Here is a 17,468-nt window from a genome sequence, read left to right on the forward strand (position 1 = left end):
GCGCTCATCTCGCTTTATTGGCCGAGAGAGCCGACGTACAGCTTCCGGGTCATGTGGCCAGCATGACTAAGCCGCTTCTGGTGAATCAGAGCAGTGCACGGAAACGCCATTTACTTTCCTGCTGGAGCGGTACCTATTTATCTACTTGCACTTTGATGCACTTTCAAACTGCTAGGTTGGCAGGAGCAGGGACCGAGCAATGGGAGCTCACCTCATCGTGGGGATTCGAACCACCGACCTTCTAATCGGCAAGTCCTAGGCTCTGTGGTTTAACCCACAGTGCCACCCGCGTCTCATATTTCAATGGTACTTACTCCCAAATAAACGCGTACAGAATTGCAGTGCTAGCTACCCATTTCAGAGCCTTTGAGCTTTACAGTTTTACTTACTTGGTTTTTATATAATGTTTCTTTCAGGCTGGTGAGAGCATGAATCCGAACATCTACATTTTCGTGCTGAATAGCCTTCATGGAGAGCTGTAGCGCTGTCTGCAAGTCTGTGCTCCTGGAAGTCTCCTAAGGCAAAATACATCAGAGTACATGTTTCAATGAACAAACCCATTGTTAAATGTACCAACACACAGTGGGGGATTATCCAAGGTTAATCAAACTGAAGTCCGTTGATTTCAATGAGTCTACTCCAATTTAGTTGAGTATATCCCCCAGTTGGTTTTGGTGGGAAAAGGGAAGCGATCTGTGCCATATTATATTGTTCGTACCATGTTTATGCTTGTCTATCATTAGGACAAACAGCATAAGGGAATCTTACAGGTAAAATTTCAAAAAAAATTCTCCCACTAGTAGCGTTTGCACACCATGGTAAATAATAGTTCATGGTTTAGTATGAGCATCATGGTTGCTCCCACTTTACTTCTCCCCTAGTGTAAGTAACAAATCCCGATCCCCAATTTATGGGATTATGGTTTGTTTTGCTTCTAACAAATCATAATTAGTAATCCAACAGCAAACCTTGTCTTCACATTGTAGTTTGGAACAAAACAAACCACCTTTCCTGGTTCCGACAAAACGCTAAGGCAGGGCTCACGGTTACTCTTCGAATTAGAGGAGAAATGAAGCGAGAATTATCTACATGTTCGCTGTAAACCATTGGTTTAACATAGCATGCTAATTGAGCCACTTTTATTAACACAAACACTGGACTGATGTAACCCTTTGGACATCATAGATATCCAACACCCCACTTCCAACTTCAAATGATATCAAAACATCACAAAATCTATACCTTCCTATATTCCTGAAGAACGACTTGAATGTCTTTTAGTTCAGGATGGTCAGGCAGAAAATATATTTCATGTAGAAAATCCTGTACTGCATTCCTAATGAATAAAACAAAATCTCTTACAAAACACTCATGCACATTTTTTTTAAAAAAAACCGCAGTACACTGAAATAATAATAATAATAATAACAATTTAAAAACAAACTAAAAGGGAGCTATTTATATAAACTTCAAGACCCACTATTGTTCCAACACATATTTGTTCACTGATTTGGTTAGAATTAGCAAAACTGAAGTACTCTATTACAGTTGAGAAAAATCTAGAGATCTTTTATTTTTGTATTCAGATATAGATTTAGACAGAGATTTTTTTTCAGTGGGAACTCACAGGAACTCCTTTCTGGCACCTCTCAGGTGAGCACCATTGCTATTCTAAGAGAACGAGGGAGGTGTTCATGGTGAGCACCTCTTTTTCTAGAAAAATAACACTGGATTCAGATATATAAGAGCTGGGTTTGGACAAGAGAATCACCTTGTACCCCTACTCTCCAATGCTCTGCTGTTTGCTGCTGACGGATGGGGGAGGGAGGAAAGTTAAAATAAAAAGAAGTGGCAGACAGCATGGGCTTCCCATGAACCTGAATGAAAATGTTGTATTGCCCCCCCCCCCTATCTGTGAAAGGACCCCTTTCCAATTTACCACCTGTGAAAGGGATTTTGCAACCGTGTTTCCTGGGGGAGAAACTTCAGGACTCTGCATAGTTCTGGCCCTTCCACACACCTATCAGAATAATTAATACTGAACAGCAAATTTGTAGAATAAATTATGCAAAACAAATAATGCAAAGTTTCTCCTTGATGCAGGTCACAAAATTAAAATTACCTTACTACAGATTTATTTATTTTTTAACACCAGAATAGACACAATTTTGGCAGCAGCTCTTCTCTAAACTGACTGTCGGTACGATACCACCAAAATCATTATTAAAATGTTTTATGTTAGAATACCTGTTCTCAACGATAAGAAAATGGAAGACGGCTGCTGTTTCTTTTGGCTGAATATGTATGAGGGGCAGCAGAGCTACTATCACATGACTGAGAAGGGAGCCAAGGTGACTTTGATCCAAGCAGCGCACAAAGCAGTCCCAAGCCCTAAACAAAGAGGACAATTTTTTTTAAAAAAAAAAAATCTCAGCATCATAACATACACAGCATGGCTATATATTTCTCAGTACACAGACATCCCAAAAAAAATAATCATGAGATTTCTGCGCCATAATTATTGGCAGTTACTCACACAGGGATTCACCATAAGTCACAATAAAGCAATTAGACCAGTGATGGCCATACTTCGCCCTCCAGCTGTTTTGGGACCACAGTTCCCATCATCCCAGGCCACTGGTCCCATTAGCTAGGGATGATGGGAGTTGTAGTCCCAAAACAGCTGGAGGGCCAAATTTGGCCATCACTGCCTTAGACTGTACAGTGGTGCCTCGCAAGACGAAAAGAATCCGTTCCGTGAGTCTCTTCGTCTTGCGGTTTTTTTATTAGCGGCTTAGCGGATCAGCTGATAAGCAGCTTAGCGGATCCGCTGATAAGCGGCTTAGCGGATCAGCTGATAAGCGGCTTAGCGGATCAGCTGATAAGCGGCTTAGCGGCTTAGAAAAAAGGGGGGGAACCCCCGCAGGAACTCACAAGACATTTTCGTCTTGCGAAGCAAGCCCATAGGAAATTCGTTTTGCGAAGCACCTCCAAAATGGAAAACCCTTTCGTCTAGCGGGTTTTCCGTCTTGCGAGGCATTCGTCTTGCGGGGCACCACTGTAGTCATAAATCAGTACACAGTGTTCTTACCTGCAGCACAACTCGGGGAAATCATCCTTGTATCTCAGCCCCGTCCTGAGTGTGGTCATCATCTTCACTCTTACTGCACTTATATGTTTGGGGCCCATGAGCTTCATTAAAGTCATCAAGCTATTTAAGGCCTGCAATTGAGAAGAGGAAAAAAGAATTATTTTTAACAACCAAGCTGCATGATAAAAGTATGCAACTGTTCACCACCCTTTATTCTCTTTTGAATTTGGACTTCTATCTTTTTCCGCCAGGCTTCAAAGAAATTTAGCACTGTCCCAGCTTCTTCCTTAATCCCAGAATTATACCCGAGTCAATTGAAGCTCCACATAGGGGTTCTACCACCCAGACGGAGTTCACTCACCATTTTCTTATCTTCAATTCCTATGCTGGAGCTTAACAACTGCATGTTGAAGAAGGCCAAGATGCCCAGCAATTTTGGTTGCAGGTAATCAGCCTAGATAGTCATAAAAATAGTACTGTGAACATATTCCACTTTAAAACACATTACTAAGAGAACCCCACAGCACACCCACTCTTTAAATACATGGTTGATGTGCAAAATAATGTATGGTAAAATACTACCTTTGCACACCCACTCTGGAAAATTAGAACTTCCCAGGATCCAATGAACTGCTGATCTTTCTTAATCAAGGGTTTCATGCTTTCAAACATAACCTGGTTGGTCCAGTGCAGTTCTGCATTTAAACAAAGCTAATCTGCTTGGGATGTTAGGTCCGTAACTAATTGCTTCCCACTAGTAACTTCCATAGCAAAAAACCCACAACCAGCTGCTTGTTCAGTCTGCTGATTTTGCTCACGATATTGAGCTCTTCTGAAAGATTCACTCATATCCTTCTTGTGGGCTTCCCAGAGGTATCTGGCTGGTCACTATGGTAACAGAACGCTGTACTAGATGGATCTTTGGTCTTATCCCACAAGCTCCCTTTTAATGTTCGGAAAGCTCTTCCTGAAATGCAAAGAAGCTCTCCCTCTCTTCTGTATACATAATGGCATACCATAATACAAGACCAAAAGCCATCCCTTCCTCCTCAAGCGATACAAAGAAAACTGTGATGGCACTGCTACTTGCCATTCGTTCGGGAGAGGTGATGTCCTTTGGTCCTTGATATGGGTCATCGTTGGAGGCAAATGAAGCCAGAATTGACAAACCATTGAAGACCTGCTGGTAGTGCTCTCCTATACGTAGCAATAATTCATTATGCAATCCCTGGTAGTCCTGTCTCAGCAAACTTCCAAGTTCGATTTCGGTTTCATTCTATGGAACGCAAATGAAAAACAAACAAACGAAGAAATAAAGAATAGACCAGACATATGCACAAGAGATAATAATACAGAAATGCAAACTCCTAGTCAAGGATTTCAGTGAACAACTGCTATCAACACACATCAAGAAAAGATCTTGGTGCACAAGTTGGTTTTGGTTATGGACAGTGCCATGTAAAGCTGGTAACAGGCCCAGGCCAGGTGGAAAATGTAGGCCTCATTTCAATAATCTTTACCCAAGGCCCCTTTGCCTCTACCAGGGAGATTCAGAGTAGGGACCCTCAAAATCGTAGGCCCATGCCAATTAGTCCACTTGCTCCACCCCGATCTAGACTGGTTATGGATCTAGAAACAGCAGAAACTGTTGACGGAGAATTGTTCTTGGCCAGATTAATTTTAGGCATATATTTTTGGTTTCTTGGCTTGTTTGAACCCAGAATATTTTAGGCCTACCGAAAATATTCATTATGCTAATCACACGCTTGCACTGAGTTCTTATCTTGAGAATATAAGTCACTTATTTGTGTGCTTCAATATAATCCCCAACCTAATTATTCTTATTTTCCCAAAGTTTCATAGACCAAGTGCAAAACAAAACTACCTTGAGATAGTGCAGTGCTCGCTCGAGCTCATCTTTACTACAGAAGCAGACGAGATGAGAGAAGATATACTTGAAGTTGTTGATGAGGATCTCTCTGCGGTTTACATTTAGCTGTTTTGCTATCGTTCGAATAAGCACAGAGGCTGCAGGGCTAGCCTTGCCAGCAAGGTCAGGCAGAAGAACTTGGAGAGTCCGCTGGCAAAATAGAGAGACAGCCAAAATGAGCTTTGACACCTCCTTTCCTTCCCCTTGTGCAAGTGAAGATGCACATTTGCTTGTGGTTAAGAATGATAAGCTCCAAACTTACTGGCCTGAAAGGGCACATGCAGAAAGCCAGACAAATAACTTTTCAATGATGGTGAAAACCTCAAACAACCAACCCTGGGAAATCCCTACAGTTAATAAGTTTCATGGGTTTATTTAGCAAAGAATCAGCATCTTTCACAAAACACAACAGACGCCAGGCTAAAATAACTCTTCCTATAAAAATGCAGAAGAAGGCAAAATATATGGCAGAGGAAAAGGCCTGTGGGAAAAAGGAAACCTTTTTCTTGGCTCCCCTTTCGCTTGGGGAAATAAGCTACCTCACAGTTGTTGCTGGGGTGATAAAATGGGTGTGTGGGTAGCAGAACCACATATAGCACCTTCAGCTCCTTGCGGAGAAAGGTGAGCTAAAAATGTAATAAATGAAAAAAATGTAGGAATCTTACCAATCTGCATAATCATCCCCAGTAATGCCAACAATTTATGAAGGAAGAATTGAGAAAACTGAGATGGGAAACACATGCAAAGACTTATTCTTACTCTGGAACAGGCATCCCCAAACCCAGCCCTCCAGATATTTTGGGACTGCAATTCCCATCATTCCTAACCACGAGTCCTGTTAGCTAGGGATGATGGGAGTTGTAGTCCCAAAACATCTGGAGGGCCGAGTTTGGGGGTGCCTGCTCTGGAATATACCAGCATCAACTTACACTGAGAAAACGATTGAGGTCTGGAAAATCAAAAACATTGGCAATTTCAGATAACATGTCCAGGGCAGCTTCCCTTTGATGAGCAATTTCTTGTTTCTGTACTTCGCTGCTTTGGCCGGGAGTGTTACAAATCATTGCCGACTGCCTGGAGTGCAGAGATTCCACTAAAAACTAAGCATCGAGAGATACATTTCACTGCTATTTCTCTCATACAGAAATTAGAATTTTTACCTCAGGACAATTATGCCAGATATAAACATTCAGCTGACTAAAGAGCAAAGGTATTGGTTTTTGTTCTTTACAACCTGGAGCTGCTTACAGTTCTGCTAATGAATGTTGTCCCCACCAGAAAACTCCTGCCAAACGCAAAACAATTAAGATCCAACTCTCCTGCCAACGCTGACAATATTAGTATAGCATAGCTTTGACTTTAGAATCGTCTTTGTCTTTGCCCAAGACTGAACAAAATTGTCCAGGTCTCCAGCCATGACTAAGAGACAAGAGTGGGTTGCAGGGTCACACACACCCTTTATTTTATTTTTCTATTTTTTAAATCATTTTTATTGGTTTTCTAGTAAAAACAGCCAGTTAACATATCCATCATAATCCAATTAAAAACAACAAACTAAAATAAAAAACCAACCAAATTACCGTCATATATATATATATATATATATATATATATGAATGAATCCATGTCTCCACTCATGCTAATTGCTTTCCTTTTATACCATCATTAAGTTTACATCCACACCAACCAAGGGACCTTCTTTAACCAAGGTTTGCAAGCCATGGTTAACACGAATCATGGTTAGGGTTGGAGTATGTGTAACTCCTAACTACAATCCTTCCCCACAGTGGGCAAGAGGAATATGTGTACATTAGGGGAGAAGTTGGGGGCACATGATCTTGTAGCCCTCTACGGTACATTAAGCAATTAAAAGGTTGATGCAATGTAGTCTTCCTATATTATTTGGGCTTCTTACCTGACAGATTGGTTTCTTGTATTGACTGAAAAAGGCTTGCAGCTTTATAGACTTGGTGGCAGCCAAAGCTCTGATTTCTGTATATGCTGCTCCAGCCACAGAGGCCGATTTGGACAACAAGCAATGCAACAAGTGCAAGAGTGCAAAGGGCACCAAGCTCCCTTTCGTTGCCCTTACAAAATAAAAGGGGGAAAAGACAGACATTGCTTGAAAGTAACACCAATGCACTAGATAATTCATGCCTGAAACCTTTCAAGTAGAGACATTTATCGCAGATTTGAATTGATTCTATATATGTGATGGTTTAGTTTTATTTATTTTTTAAATCAAATCCTTTTTTATATGTGCATAATGTCAGGGAACTGCCATCGGAGAGTCAGGTGGTGGAAGGGCTCAAGGAGGCTAGGAGACCTTCGGACGCGGAGGAAGGAACCAGTAGGGGGAGAGGGAGAGTTCCTGCAGAAACTCAATCGGAGGAAGGGCTCCAAGATGTTTCCAGTGAGAACAGCGGGGAGGGCTCAGGACCTCCGCTGGGGACGCCCACCCCGCGCAGGAAACTGTCACGCAGAGAATCCAGAAGGAGAGTTTCCGTCAAAGAACTCTTATGTTGGCGTAAATTCCGGAAGCGCCCACTGACAGATTCTGCCAGCGATTGAGGTAGCCATGCACCCATGGCTCCGTGGACTGGGAGAGTTTAGGAACTGATGGTAAAGCTTGGAGGGCTTAAACGCTTACGCACGAGCAGCCCCCTTTTCCCATTACACATAACTTTTCGCTGTCATTATATACAAAATTGTTCTGTAAATTGCTACGGGATGCCTCATGGAAAGTGATTCGTAAAGAAAGTAACCGATAAGAATATTCCATAACTCAGAATAAGTCTCCTGAAACCAGAATACTTAAGAGAAGTTAGAAAAGAAATTAAAATGTACCTTCCAATATCACCCGTTGTGAGAATCAATGTTTCCTTCAGCTCACTATTTTTTGATATTTTAGCATTTGTGTAGGCTTCTTTCATTCTCGAAACGAAGAGCTGAAACAGCAAATTTGAAACAATATGCATTCATTATTGTGATTACATTCAAGGTTGCTCTCTCTTTCAGGCTTCAAGATACTTAAGAAATTCACCTCTTTAATGAAATCTTCCTCAGAGTCTGAAGAATCCAGTATGTATTTGATGCAGCCACTAAAGGCTATTCTTACATCTTTGTCGGGATCTTCCATTAGCTTTAGGAAAGCCCCAACAATCACTTTTACATTTAATTCATCTTTTTTGAAGTCCAGGTGTTTACAAAGGAGAGGAATGTTCTCTATTAATACTAGAAGAGCAAGTAACAGAAACAACACATTCAACAATTTTTGTTTATCGTAAGACCAAAGTTAACACCACATGGTGGAATACCGTATTTTATACATCTTTAAATTTCTTTTTTAAAAAAATCAAACATGTATAATTTGGGTTACCACAAATTACAATCATGTTCACAAAAGATAAAAATGTTTAAGACAGACTATGAAGTTCACTCACAAATATTTTGACCACGTTATTAAGTACTTTTTGAAAAAGCAACAACATTCTTGTTTAGATTTCAAAACCTGGATAACACATACAGATTAGACAGAATATAGTGCATCTCCACTTACATTTTAGCGCAGGAGACCACAGGCCATATTGATTAACAAGCCCTGTCCTTCTGGAAGGACAAAGAAGTCGCCTTCCTTATTTCCTGGTTGAATAACTTGAAATGTAAGCAGTACCATGGATTTGCCTTACAGTGAGACATGGGGAAGGACAGTAGAGACCCAGAAATTTGCATGTTATTTGCTCTCCCATTTCTCAATGGAAGGGTGCCAGGGAAGAACAACCTCTCAGAGTACTGCGAAAGAACAATGTCAATCAACATTTGGTGATCTCCTTCTACAACATAAAGTGTCCTTTTATACTGCATCACGGTATGGTACACTAGTTTGACATCAACTGATAGGAAGTGCCTACAGAGGGTGGTCAATACAGCACAAGATATTATGGGCTGTCCCGTGAATCCACTGGATGAAATAGCGGAAGAACATTGCCTCAGGAGAGTGAGAAAAATTATCAGGGATTATCCACACCCTGGCCGGCACTTTCTTGATCTCCTGCCCTCAGGCAGAAGATATAGAAGCATGATTAGTCGCACCAACAGGGTAAAGAACAGCTTCTATCCATGGGCTGTTAGGCTGCTGACTGAAAAGATAACAACGGGGCAACTGACTTTCGGGTTTGGTGGGTGTGCGTCGGTAAATGAGGGGAATTAAGACTAAGAGAGCTGAGTGGGGGGTGCTCATGTAATCTCACTGTATACAAGTTGTACAAGTGACAATAAAGTATTTCAATCAATTTCAATTTCCCAAGAAGAACAGCATCTGCTACACTGAAAGCAGCACACCGACTCTTGTACTTTGGAAGGGTCACCAATGAGACCCTGTTGCAGAAGCCACTGGGATGCTCTCTCATTTCCCAAAGAAAGAGGTATCCTTCTCACCAGCCATGCTTCACACCTTGCAGGTGTGCCTCCCTATCAACTCTTTGATCCAGAAGAATGGACAGAAAGCTCTTGCAAGCAAGGAACTCTGCACAAACATCCACGCTTCCATACCTGTCACTGGATCAACTTTAACATCTGCTAATAGTAAACTTAGGTGCTATGACAGCCAAATCAGAATTATTGAGGGTGCTCAGTTTACTCAGGTGCCACAAAAATTTTGAGGGTCTTTTGTGGGCAGGAGTGGAAAAGAGGGCAACTGAAAACCACAAAGAGAGATGGAATGGAGACTCCCGAAAGAAGGCACAACTGGCGGGCACATAGAATAAGAGCACTTCACATTATTATGTTGTGTTTACCAAGTAAAATAACACTGCAGAAACAACATGCCAAAAAGAGACAGGAAAATAATATAGCGTATGTTTAAAGAACTTACCAAGCTTGACTGAACTGGCTACATTGCTTTCAAGGAGATTTAAAAATGGCTTAAAGGCATCTGCTCTTACAGCACACATTTGCTCAGAAGAAGTCACGGTAACTTTGCTACAGAGGATGTCACAACTTTGGGGCTCGATGCCAGGTTTAGTTGTGGAAGGTCTTATACTGAAGTTGCCAGAAAGACAGCAAGCCAGTTTTCCAATGATGCTGGCATAAGCTTTTTGGACTAATAGAGATTCATCCCCTATGTGGTCTCTGAAATAAAAAGAAGTGTCCAGTGCCTTTTCTACATTATTCTTACAATAGTAAATGCTGCTGGATGTACCACTTTCAAAAGAAACCTAAGAGTGGTATCCAATTAAGTACTTCTGTTAAGACAAGGATTTCCGCTTGTGCCATAGAACGTGCCCTCTCTCACTCCTCTCCTGAGGGTTGCGGAAAATCCCAGAAATATTTAGGGCAGGGAAGTTCAATTGCACAGCCAAAAGTCCTTGCATTAGTGGAGCTGCATCCAGACACCCTAGCAGGTCCAGAAAAGGAATACAGTGGTACCTCGGGTTACATACGCTTCAGGTTACATACGCTTCAGGTTACATATGCTTCAGGTTACAGACTCCGCTAACCCAGAAATAGTGCTTCAGGTTAAGAACTTTGCTTCAGGATAAGAACAGAAATCTTGCTCCGGCGGCGCGGCAGCAGCAGGAGGCCCCATTAGCTAAAGTGGTGCTTCAGGTTAAGAACAGCTTCAGGTTAAGAACGGACATCTGGAACGGATTAAGTACTTAACCCAAGGTACCACTGTACAAAGACACTCATGTTATGGAACACACTTCCTATATATGGGTGACAGAAGAAGTGGTATGGCCAGTCATACATTTCTATCCTCTCTACCATATCCCACCTCAGCTGCACCACTCATATTTGACAAGGTCTTTGTACAATCTATTAGCTGGCAGATCATTCTTCCTTTCCCCAACTTTATTTGGAATTAAAACCACTACTTACAGGAAAGATCCAAGCAAAGTGGTGGAGGATTTTACATCTGACTGGGGTAACAGGAAAGGAAACCCTTTAACACAGTTAGCTCTGATAATTTCATGCGGACTCTGCAGGGTACGCTGATATAAACAATCCCTCCACTTCAGATGTAATAATCTTCGTGGAATCAGAGAAAGAAGAAACACGCAATTTGACTGAATCTCAGGTGCTAAAAGGAATAAAAAAATACAAAAGCACTGTAAGGACAACAATCTAGCCTTTTTTAAATGGCATCCACATATTTTATTAAAAAAATTGTAAACCACTTGCTAAAAACAAAAAACAATCTTCAAGCAGTATACAAGTCTAATTACATACAAAAGATGACTAAAATACTCAAGCCAACTGTATATGCATACACCATCAATAAATATATAGATCAATAAAGGGCTCGCAAGGCTTGCGGATAGCTTCCTGAAGCCTGGAGAGCGAGAGGGGTCGGTGCACACCGATGCCTCTCACTCTCCAGGCTTCAGCGAAAGCCTGCATTTGCCCCATAGGATGCACACACATTTCCCCTTCATTTTTGGAGGGGAAAAAGTGCGTCCTATAGGGCGAAAAATATGGTATATGGACTTTTAAGCATTCAAACTGGAAAGTATATTTTCAGTGGAGGACAGCAGAGTTATCCAAGTGCAAGTGGCCAGTTATTTACACTCTGACAATATCATATTTGTGTTAATGCGGTATGTTGGCCATGGGGCTCTCTGTGTACTTGGAACAGAGGCTTCAGTTGGGGGGAAAGTAGTGTGGTTAGAAAACTGACTGAAACTAGAAGACTGGAACAAACCTCACCAGTCTTAACACAAATGCACCCGCTCCCAGTCCATTTTCAGGCACGAGTCAAAGTGTTGGTTCTAACCTTTAAACACTCTGAACAACCTTATTTCCATGCATAAACCAGTCTCAGCATTCATCTCATCCCTCAACACATTGATCTTTCGAGGTAAGTCAGGTGATGACCCAAGACAGGGCCTTTTCGCCTATGGCACCCTGACTCTGGAATGCTCTCCTGAGAGACTTGCCGGGAACTGACATTAAATATCTTTTAAGATGAAGCCCTTTCTTTTCATTTTTTTAAAAAATATATTTTTATTAAGATTTTTAAACATAAATGCAAATATAATGAACAATGTAACATATATCATAACATAGTTTCTTAACTTCTTTGGACTCCCTCACGTCTCCCGCTCCCACTTGCATCATTGTCAATTCTTGCCCGCAATTTATCATCTTGTTTACATTAAGATGAAGCCCTTTCTATTTGCCCGGACCTTTTACACATTTTAGTGTTGGCTGTGTTTTAACTTAAATGTCGCTGGCATATTTTGTAAACTGTTCTGCTTTTATTATTTTGTTGTTCCATCACCACTGTTGTTTTTCTTTGCTGATAGCCACTTCTAGAAACCTTGGGGAGAATGATAGGGTGGAAACATGAATAAATTTCAAAGCAAAATGTAGGTTTTTTTACTTACAAAAATGGCTTGAAGTATGTTTACTCAATACCAGAAGATCTGAATTAAGTGCAGGCAACTTGAATGAAGGGTCACTGGAGTAGCTGGAAATCCATGGCAGACATAGTATTCCAAGTAAATTTTCAATAATCTCATCGCTAAGCTGGATTTTTACTTTTAGAGGAGGGGAAAAACAAACACAAATTCAGGTGGCTTATGAAACATTGCTGATAAAATGACGGTATCATGTCATTGTTAAGGTAAAGGTAAAGGTAAAGGTACAGGACCCCCGGATGGTTAAGTCCAGACAAAGGATGTGACACTCATCTCGCTTTTCAGGCCGAGGGAGCCAGTGTTTGTCCACTGACAGCTTTCTGGGTCATGTGGCCAGCATGACTAAACTGCTTCTGGCACAATGGGACACCCTGAAGGAAAGCAGAGTGCACAGAAACGCCATTTACCTTCCTGCCGCAGCAATACCTATTTATCTACTTGCAGTGGTGTGCTTTCGAACAGCTAGGTTGGCAGGAGCAGGGACCGAGCAATGGGAGCTCACCCCGTTGTGGGGATTCGAACCGCTGACCTTCTGATCAGCAAGCCATAGGCTCTGTGGTTTAAACAAAGGTTAAAATACTAAAATGGATTAAAATTTCCTCAGGTTTATAAGCATCTGGGTAGGCTTGTCTAAACAAGATTGTTTTTAATCAGGCACCAAAAGAAGTACAGCAAATAGTCTTGCTTGATATTAAAATGAACCTAGCCGAAAACTTTTGAAGTATGCAAATAGTATGGAAAATGGCAAGTAAAAACAGGTACCTTTAAAAAAAATCATGGTCTTTTATTCACTTACACTTAAAGAGTAAAGTGCCAAGAACTGCAGACTCACAGATATTTTATGTACGAAAGTTTAGCCAGCACAGGCACCACACAAAAATTGGACTCACTTTTTAAAGATGCTTTTGAACTGTTAGGTTGGCAGGAACTGGGACAGAGCAACAGGAGTTCACTCTGTCATGGGGATTTGAACTGCTGATCTTCCGATTTGGCACTGACCACAGTGCCAGACCACATACTTGCCATGCCTCAAGTCTCAAATTTAATCCCTGGCACATTAAGATGAAAGCATCCTAGTTACGCTGTGAAGACCTCTGACTAAAGACTTTAGAAACCAGCTGTCTGTCAGAGCAGACACATCTGGGCTAAATAGATCAATGGCCCAAATCAGAATAAAAGTATCTGTACTAGAACTGAATTGATTTTATATGTGTGGTGGCGGAGTTTTAAATTGTGTGTGTGAATATACACCCACTTGTTTTTATGCAATTGTTCTATATATGTTTCTATATGTTTCAGGATGCCTCATGGGAAATGTTTCATGAGTGAAATAAGTAGGTAATAATAATAATAATAATAATAATAAATAAAATAAAAACGGGGGGGGGGGTTCTACAGCTGCTTATTTTTACATTGTCCAGTGAGATACAAATTAGTTGCTAATTTAGTAAATTCAAGGATTGTACATACTTTTGTTCAAAGGATTATAAACCATTAATTTATTTCTGGTATCAGCTTTAACCATTTAGTGTTCTCAACAAAATTATTCACTCCTATCGCAAAACTATTATGCTTCTGTTTCCCAAACTGTTACAATTTAATATAGCAATTCTATTTGGCAGTTGCAGCAAATTCTCAACATTTTCCGATCCATTCTTTACTTCTTTGATTATATTGTCAATTTAATTATGACAACACAATCAATCCATCAATCATATTATTTGTATGCCGCCTTTCCAGAGTTAAAACTATGCTCAAGGCAGCTTACAACATATAAAAATTTACAGAGCTACAAACATGGCAAAGGTAGTCATAAACAATAAACAAAAATCAAAAAGTATACAACCAAATTGAACAATGTTCTATGAGAACTAACTGCACCATTTATCCTTTATTAGGTACTAGCTAAATAACAGCATTTTTTCTAGAAGAGTATCATTTGTTAACAACTGTTATTATGTTAAATGGCATCTTACCTTGCATATAAAGTAAAGCATCAATTATTTTCACGACTCTTTGAATCACTGGTTCTAGGTCAACTATCCGTGAAGCAGGATCTAAAAGCTTCCAACAAGCTTTGAGTGCTCTCATGATAAATTCTGATGATATCCAGGTTAACTGGACATGTTCCCCTGATTCTGAAGGCCAAACAGTATTATTATGTTTATGGTTGCGTAAACCAACTTGATTGTGTATGCTGTTAAAGAAAAGAAGTCAGCTGGTTACTGAAATGGCTTAATCATATGACATGTTTGATTTCAGCCAACTGCTGTTCTCACAGCTCAGGAACGGTGTCTAATCACTTCTCAGATCTGCAAAGAATCCTTACACAACACAATCCATTTTACGGTTCTGCCACATGTCCAAATCTTCAAAATGCACTCAAAGCCCTCTCTTGCATAAATTTAAGCTACGTGGAAGAGCATGTTTTAAAAATACCTTTTAGCCAACTCAAAGGCTGACCAACCAATGAGTAAGGTGAGTTTTTGTACACAGTGTCTGGTCAACAAATCTATTGTCATTATAACTTTGTAGTTTACAAAGACTGGTAATTTTACCTGCTGAAATTTTGTGTGGAATGCACTGTGCACAGGACACCTAGTTGAATTATTAAAGCAATTCCCTCTATGCTTTCTAGAAATTCCACCGGAAGAAGTTCTTGTTCCAAAAGCAAGAGGAGAGATTCCACTTTCTTGATTATAGCGCTCCACAGTGTGCTCTTCGTTTTCATATTCACAGGACCGGGGCTACAAACCAATCAATTTTAGAACAATGTAAATAATGTTATAAAATAAGAATGTTTTAGAATCATAGAATTTGTAGAGTGGGAAGGGACCACAAAGGTCATTTAGTCCAATCCCCTGCAATGCAGAAATATTTTGCCCAATGCGGGGCTTGAACCCATGTCCCTGAGATTAGGAGTCCCATGCTCTACTGACTGAGCTATCCCTTTAAAAAGAAATTTCTATGGTGCTATACAGTGCTTTTTTTCTGGGGGGATTCTGGGGGACGCATACCCCTAAACATTTTGTGAATCTCATTGAGGGGCCATATTTCAATATGAGTAGGAAAATGAGAGTACACCTAAACATTCTTTTTAGGGAGGGAAAAGCACTGGTGCTATACAGTGGTACCTCGGTTTAAGAACTTAATTCGTTCTGGAGGTCCGTTCTTAACCTGAAACTGTTCTTAACCTGAGGTACCACTTTAGCTAATGGGACCTCCCACTGCTGCCACACCACTGGAGAATGATTTTGGTTCTCATCCTGAAGCAAAGTTCTTAACCTGAGGTACTATTTCTGGGTTAGCGGAGTCTGTAACCTGAAGCATATGTAACCAGAGGTACCACTGTACAAACTGACAGATGTATCCAATGCTAGTCCTATTCAGAATAGACCCACTTAAATTAATGAACCTGTTTGTAACATCCGTTAATTTAAAATGGTTGTATCCAACAAAATTTGCTCATTAGTGCAAGAAATTCTGCTTACACAACAGAACTCCTCCTCTATCTCCTCTCCCTATACGCCTCCATTCCCTTCCCCCAAATCTGCTCCGCAGTGCTGGGAGAAATGCCCAGAACAGATTTGGAATCACATAGGGATGCACTGTGCAAACGGAACTTATTACACTAATGAGATAATTTCATTGTATACAACCCAATAGATCTTCTCTGAGTAGGACTAAGATTGAATACAACCCTGAATGTGAAAAAACATTAGGAGAAAATAGCTAAATTGAACCAGATATTTACTCCTTACCATGATACATGATAATTAAAAAAATATACTGACATACATCATAGGAAATTGAGGGGAAAGCAATTTTCAACCGATTGTGGGTTGGTCAAAAAAATTGTGGCGTATAAGCTAAGTTTGTCTAATACTCAATAGAAAAATAAGTTGTTTGAAAATGGTTTCCTTTTGTGATACAGTGGTGCCCCGCAAGACGAACGCCTCGCAAGGCGGAAAACCCGCTAGACGAAAGGGTTTTCCGTTTTGGAGGCACTTCGCAAAACAAATTTCCCTATGGGCTTGCTTCGCAAGACGAAATGTCTTGCGAGTTCCTGCAGGGTTTTTTCCCTCCCCCCCCCTTTTCCTAAGCCGCTTATCAGCTGATCCGCTAAAAGCCGCTAAACTGCTAATAGCGCTAATCCGCTAAGCTGTCAATGGGCTTGCTTCGCAAGATGAAAAAAACGCTATATGAAGAGCCTCACGGAACGGATTAATTTCGTCTTGCGAGGTACCACTGTATTTTGCAACAGCAACATCAGGATGATATTCAACCATTTTTTTTCTTTTGCTCCATTATAAAAACTCTGCTTGGTTTCTTCCCTTTTTTAAGTTTATTGCTTCACTCTGGGTAAATTCATATGCCCTTGTGTGATTATCACATAGTTTTCATTTTGACAGCCTGAAGAATAACTGTGTTTGGATATATATATATCTATCTCACACTTAATTTCCTTAGAAATTGATGTATATCTTAATGTTCAAAATGCAGGGAAATATTAAATTAGAATACATCAGTTTAAGCTGCTAAATTATGCTGCCGCACTGAAGCATTATACAATTTTGGCAAGTAAGGCTGCTGCATTTGTATTTTCCCCCAAACCATCCCTGTGTTTTATTCTAGTCACGGTATCCCAGCCTATGTGGATGGGGGGAAATGCAGGAGCAATCCACTGTATGGCATAATTGAAAGCATATCTAAAGCAGAAGTGAAGACAAGGTTTTCAAGACCACATCAATTCCATCAATTGCTTATTGCATTATTAGCTACAATTCTTTAGAAATTACTAAGTGAACCATCATACTCTGGTGGAGCTGCTGACTTCTTAGGGTGCTTTAAGGATAGACTGAGACGCGGTCTTTTTTCTGGAACTTCATCACTACTACTGCTGCTTCCTCCATCAGTATCAGATGTCTCTGGATTCTTGCTACACTGCAGCTCCTGAATGATCTCTTCTGCTTCTGTCACCAAGGCTGCATAAAGCGGACTCACCAGATACTAAGGAAGATAAACA

The 17,468-nt window shown here is 40.6% G+C and overlaps 1 protein-coding gene across 1 annotated transcript in view; it reads right to left on the bottom strand.

The window, feature by feature from the left end:
- The window catches only part of ATR (ATR checkpoint kinase), a 49,200-nt gene that overhangs the window by 26,871 nt on the left and 4,861 nt on the right, over window positions 1–17,468 (bottom strand). The window contains exons 5-21 of the mRNA XM_083739017.1: window positions 17,259–17,452; window positions 15,001–15,189; window positions 14,419–14,639; window positions 12,410–12,562; window positions 10,902–11,103; window positions 9,895–10,151; window positions 8,065–8,255; window positions 7,869–7,969; window positions 6,937–7,108; window positions 5,951–6,121; window positions 4,977–5,171; window positions 4,182–4,367; window positions 3,453–3,545; window positions 3,092–3,222; window positions 2,248–2,391; window positions 1,243–1,336; window positions 390–515 (exon numbers count right to left, since the gene is read on the bottom strand). Coding sequence (XP_083595143.1) covers window positions 390–515; window positions 1,243–1,336; window positions 2,248–2,391; window positions 3,092–3,222; window positions 3,453–3,545; window positions 4,182–4,367; window positions 4,977–5,171; window positions 5,951–6,121; window positions 6,937–7,108; window positions 7,869–7,969; window positions 8,065–8,255; window positions 9,895–10,151; window positions 10,902–11,103; window positions 12,410–12,562; window positions 14,419–14,639; window positions 15,001–15,189; window positions 17,259–17,452 — 2,820 coding nt within the window. The remainder of the gene's footprint in view (window positions 1–389; window positions 516–1,242; window positions 1,337–2,247; window positions 2,392–3,091; window positions 3,223–3,452; window positions 3,546–4,181; window positions 4,368–4,976; window positions 5,172–5,950; window positions 6,122–6,936; window positions 7,109–7,868; window positions 7,970–8,064; window positions 8,256–9,894; window positions 10,152–10,901; window positions 11,104–12,409; window positions 12,563–14,418; window positions 14,640–15,000; window positions 15,190–17,258; window positions 17,453–17,468) is intronic.

The sequence above is a fragment of the Podarcis gaigeae genome (genome assembly GCF_964106915.1).
Source record: "Podarcis gaigeae genome assembly, chromosome: 5".
Lineage (NCBI taxonomy): Eukaryota > Metazoa > Chordata > Lepidosauria > Squamata > Lacertidae > Podarcis > Podarcis gaigeae.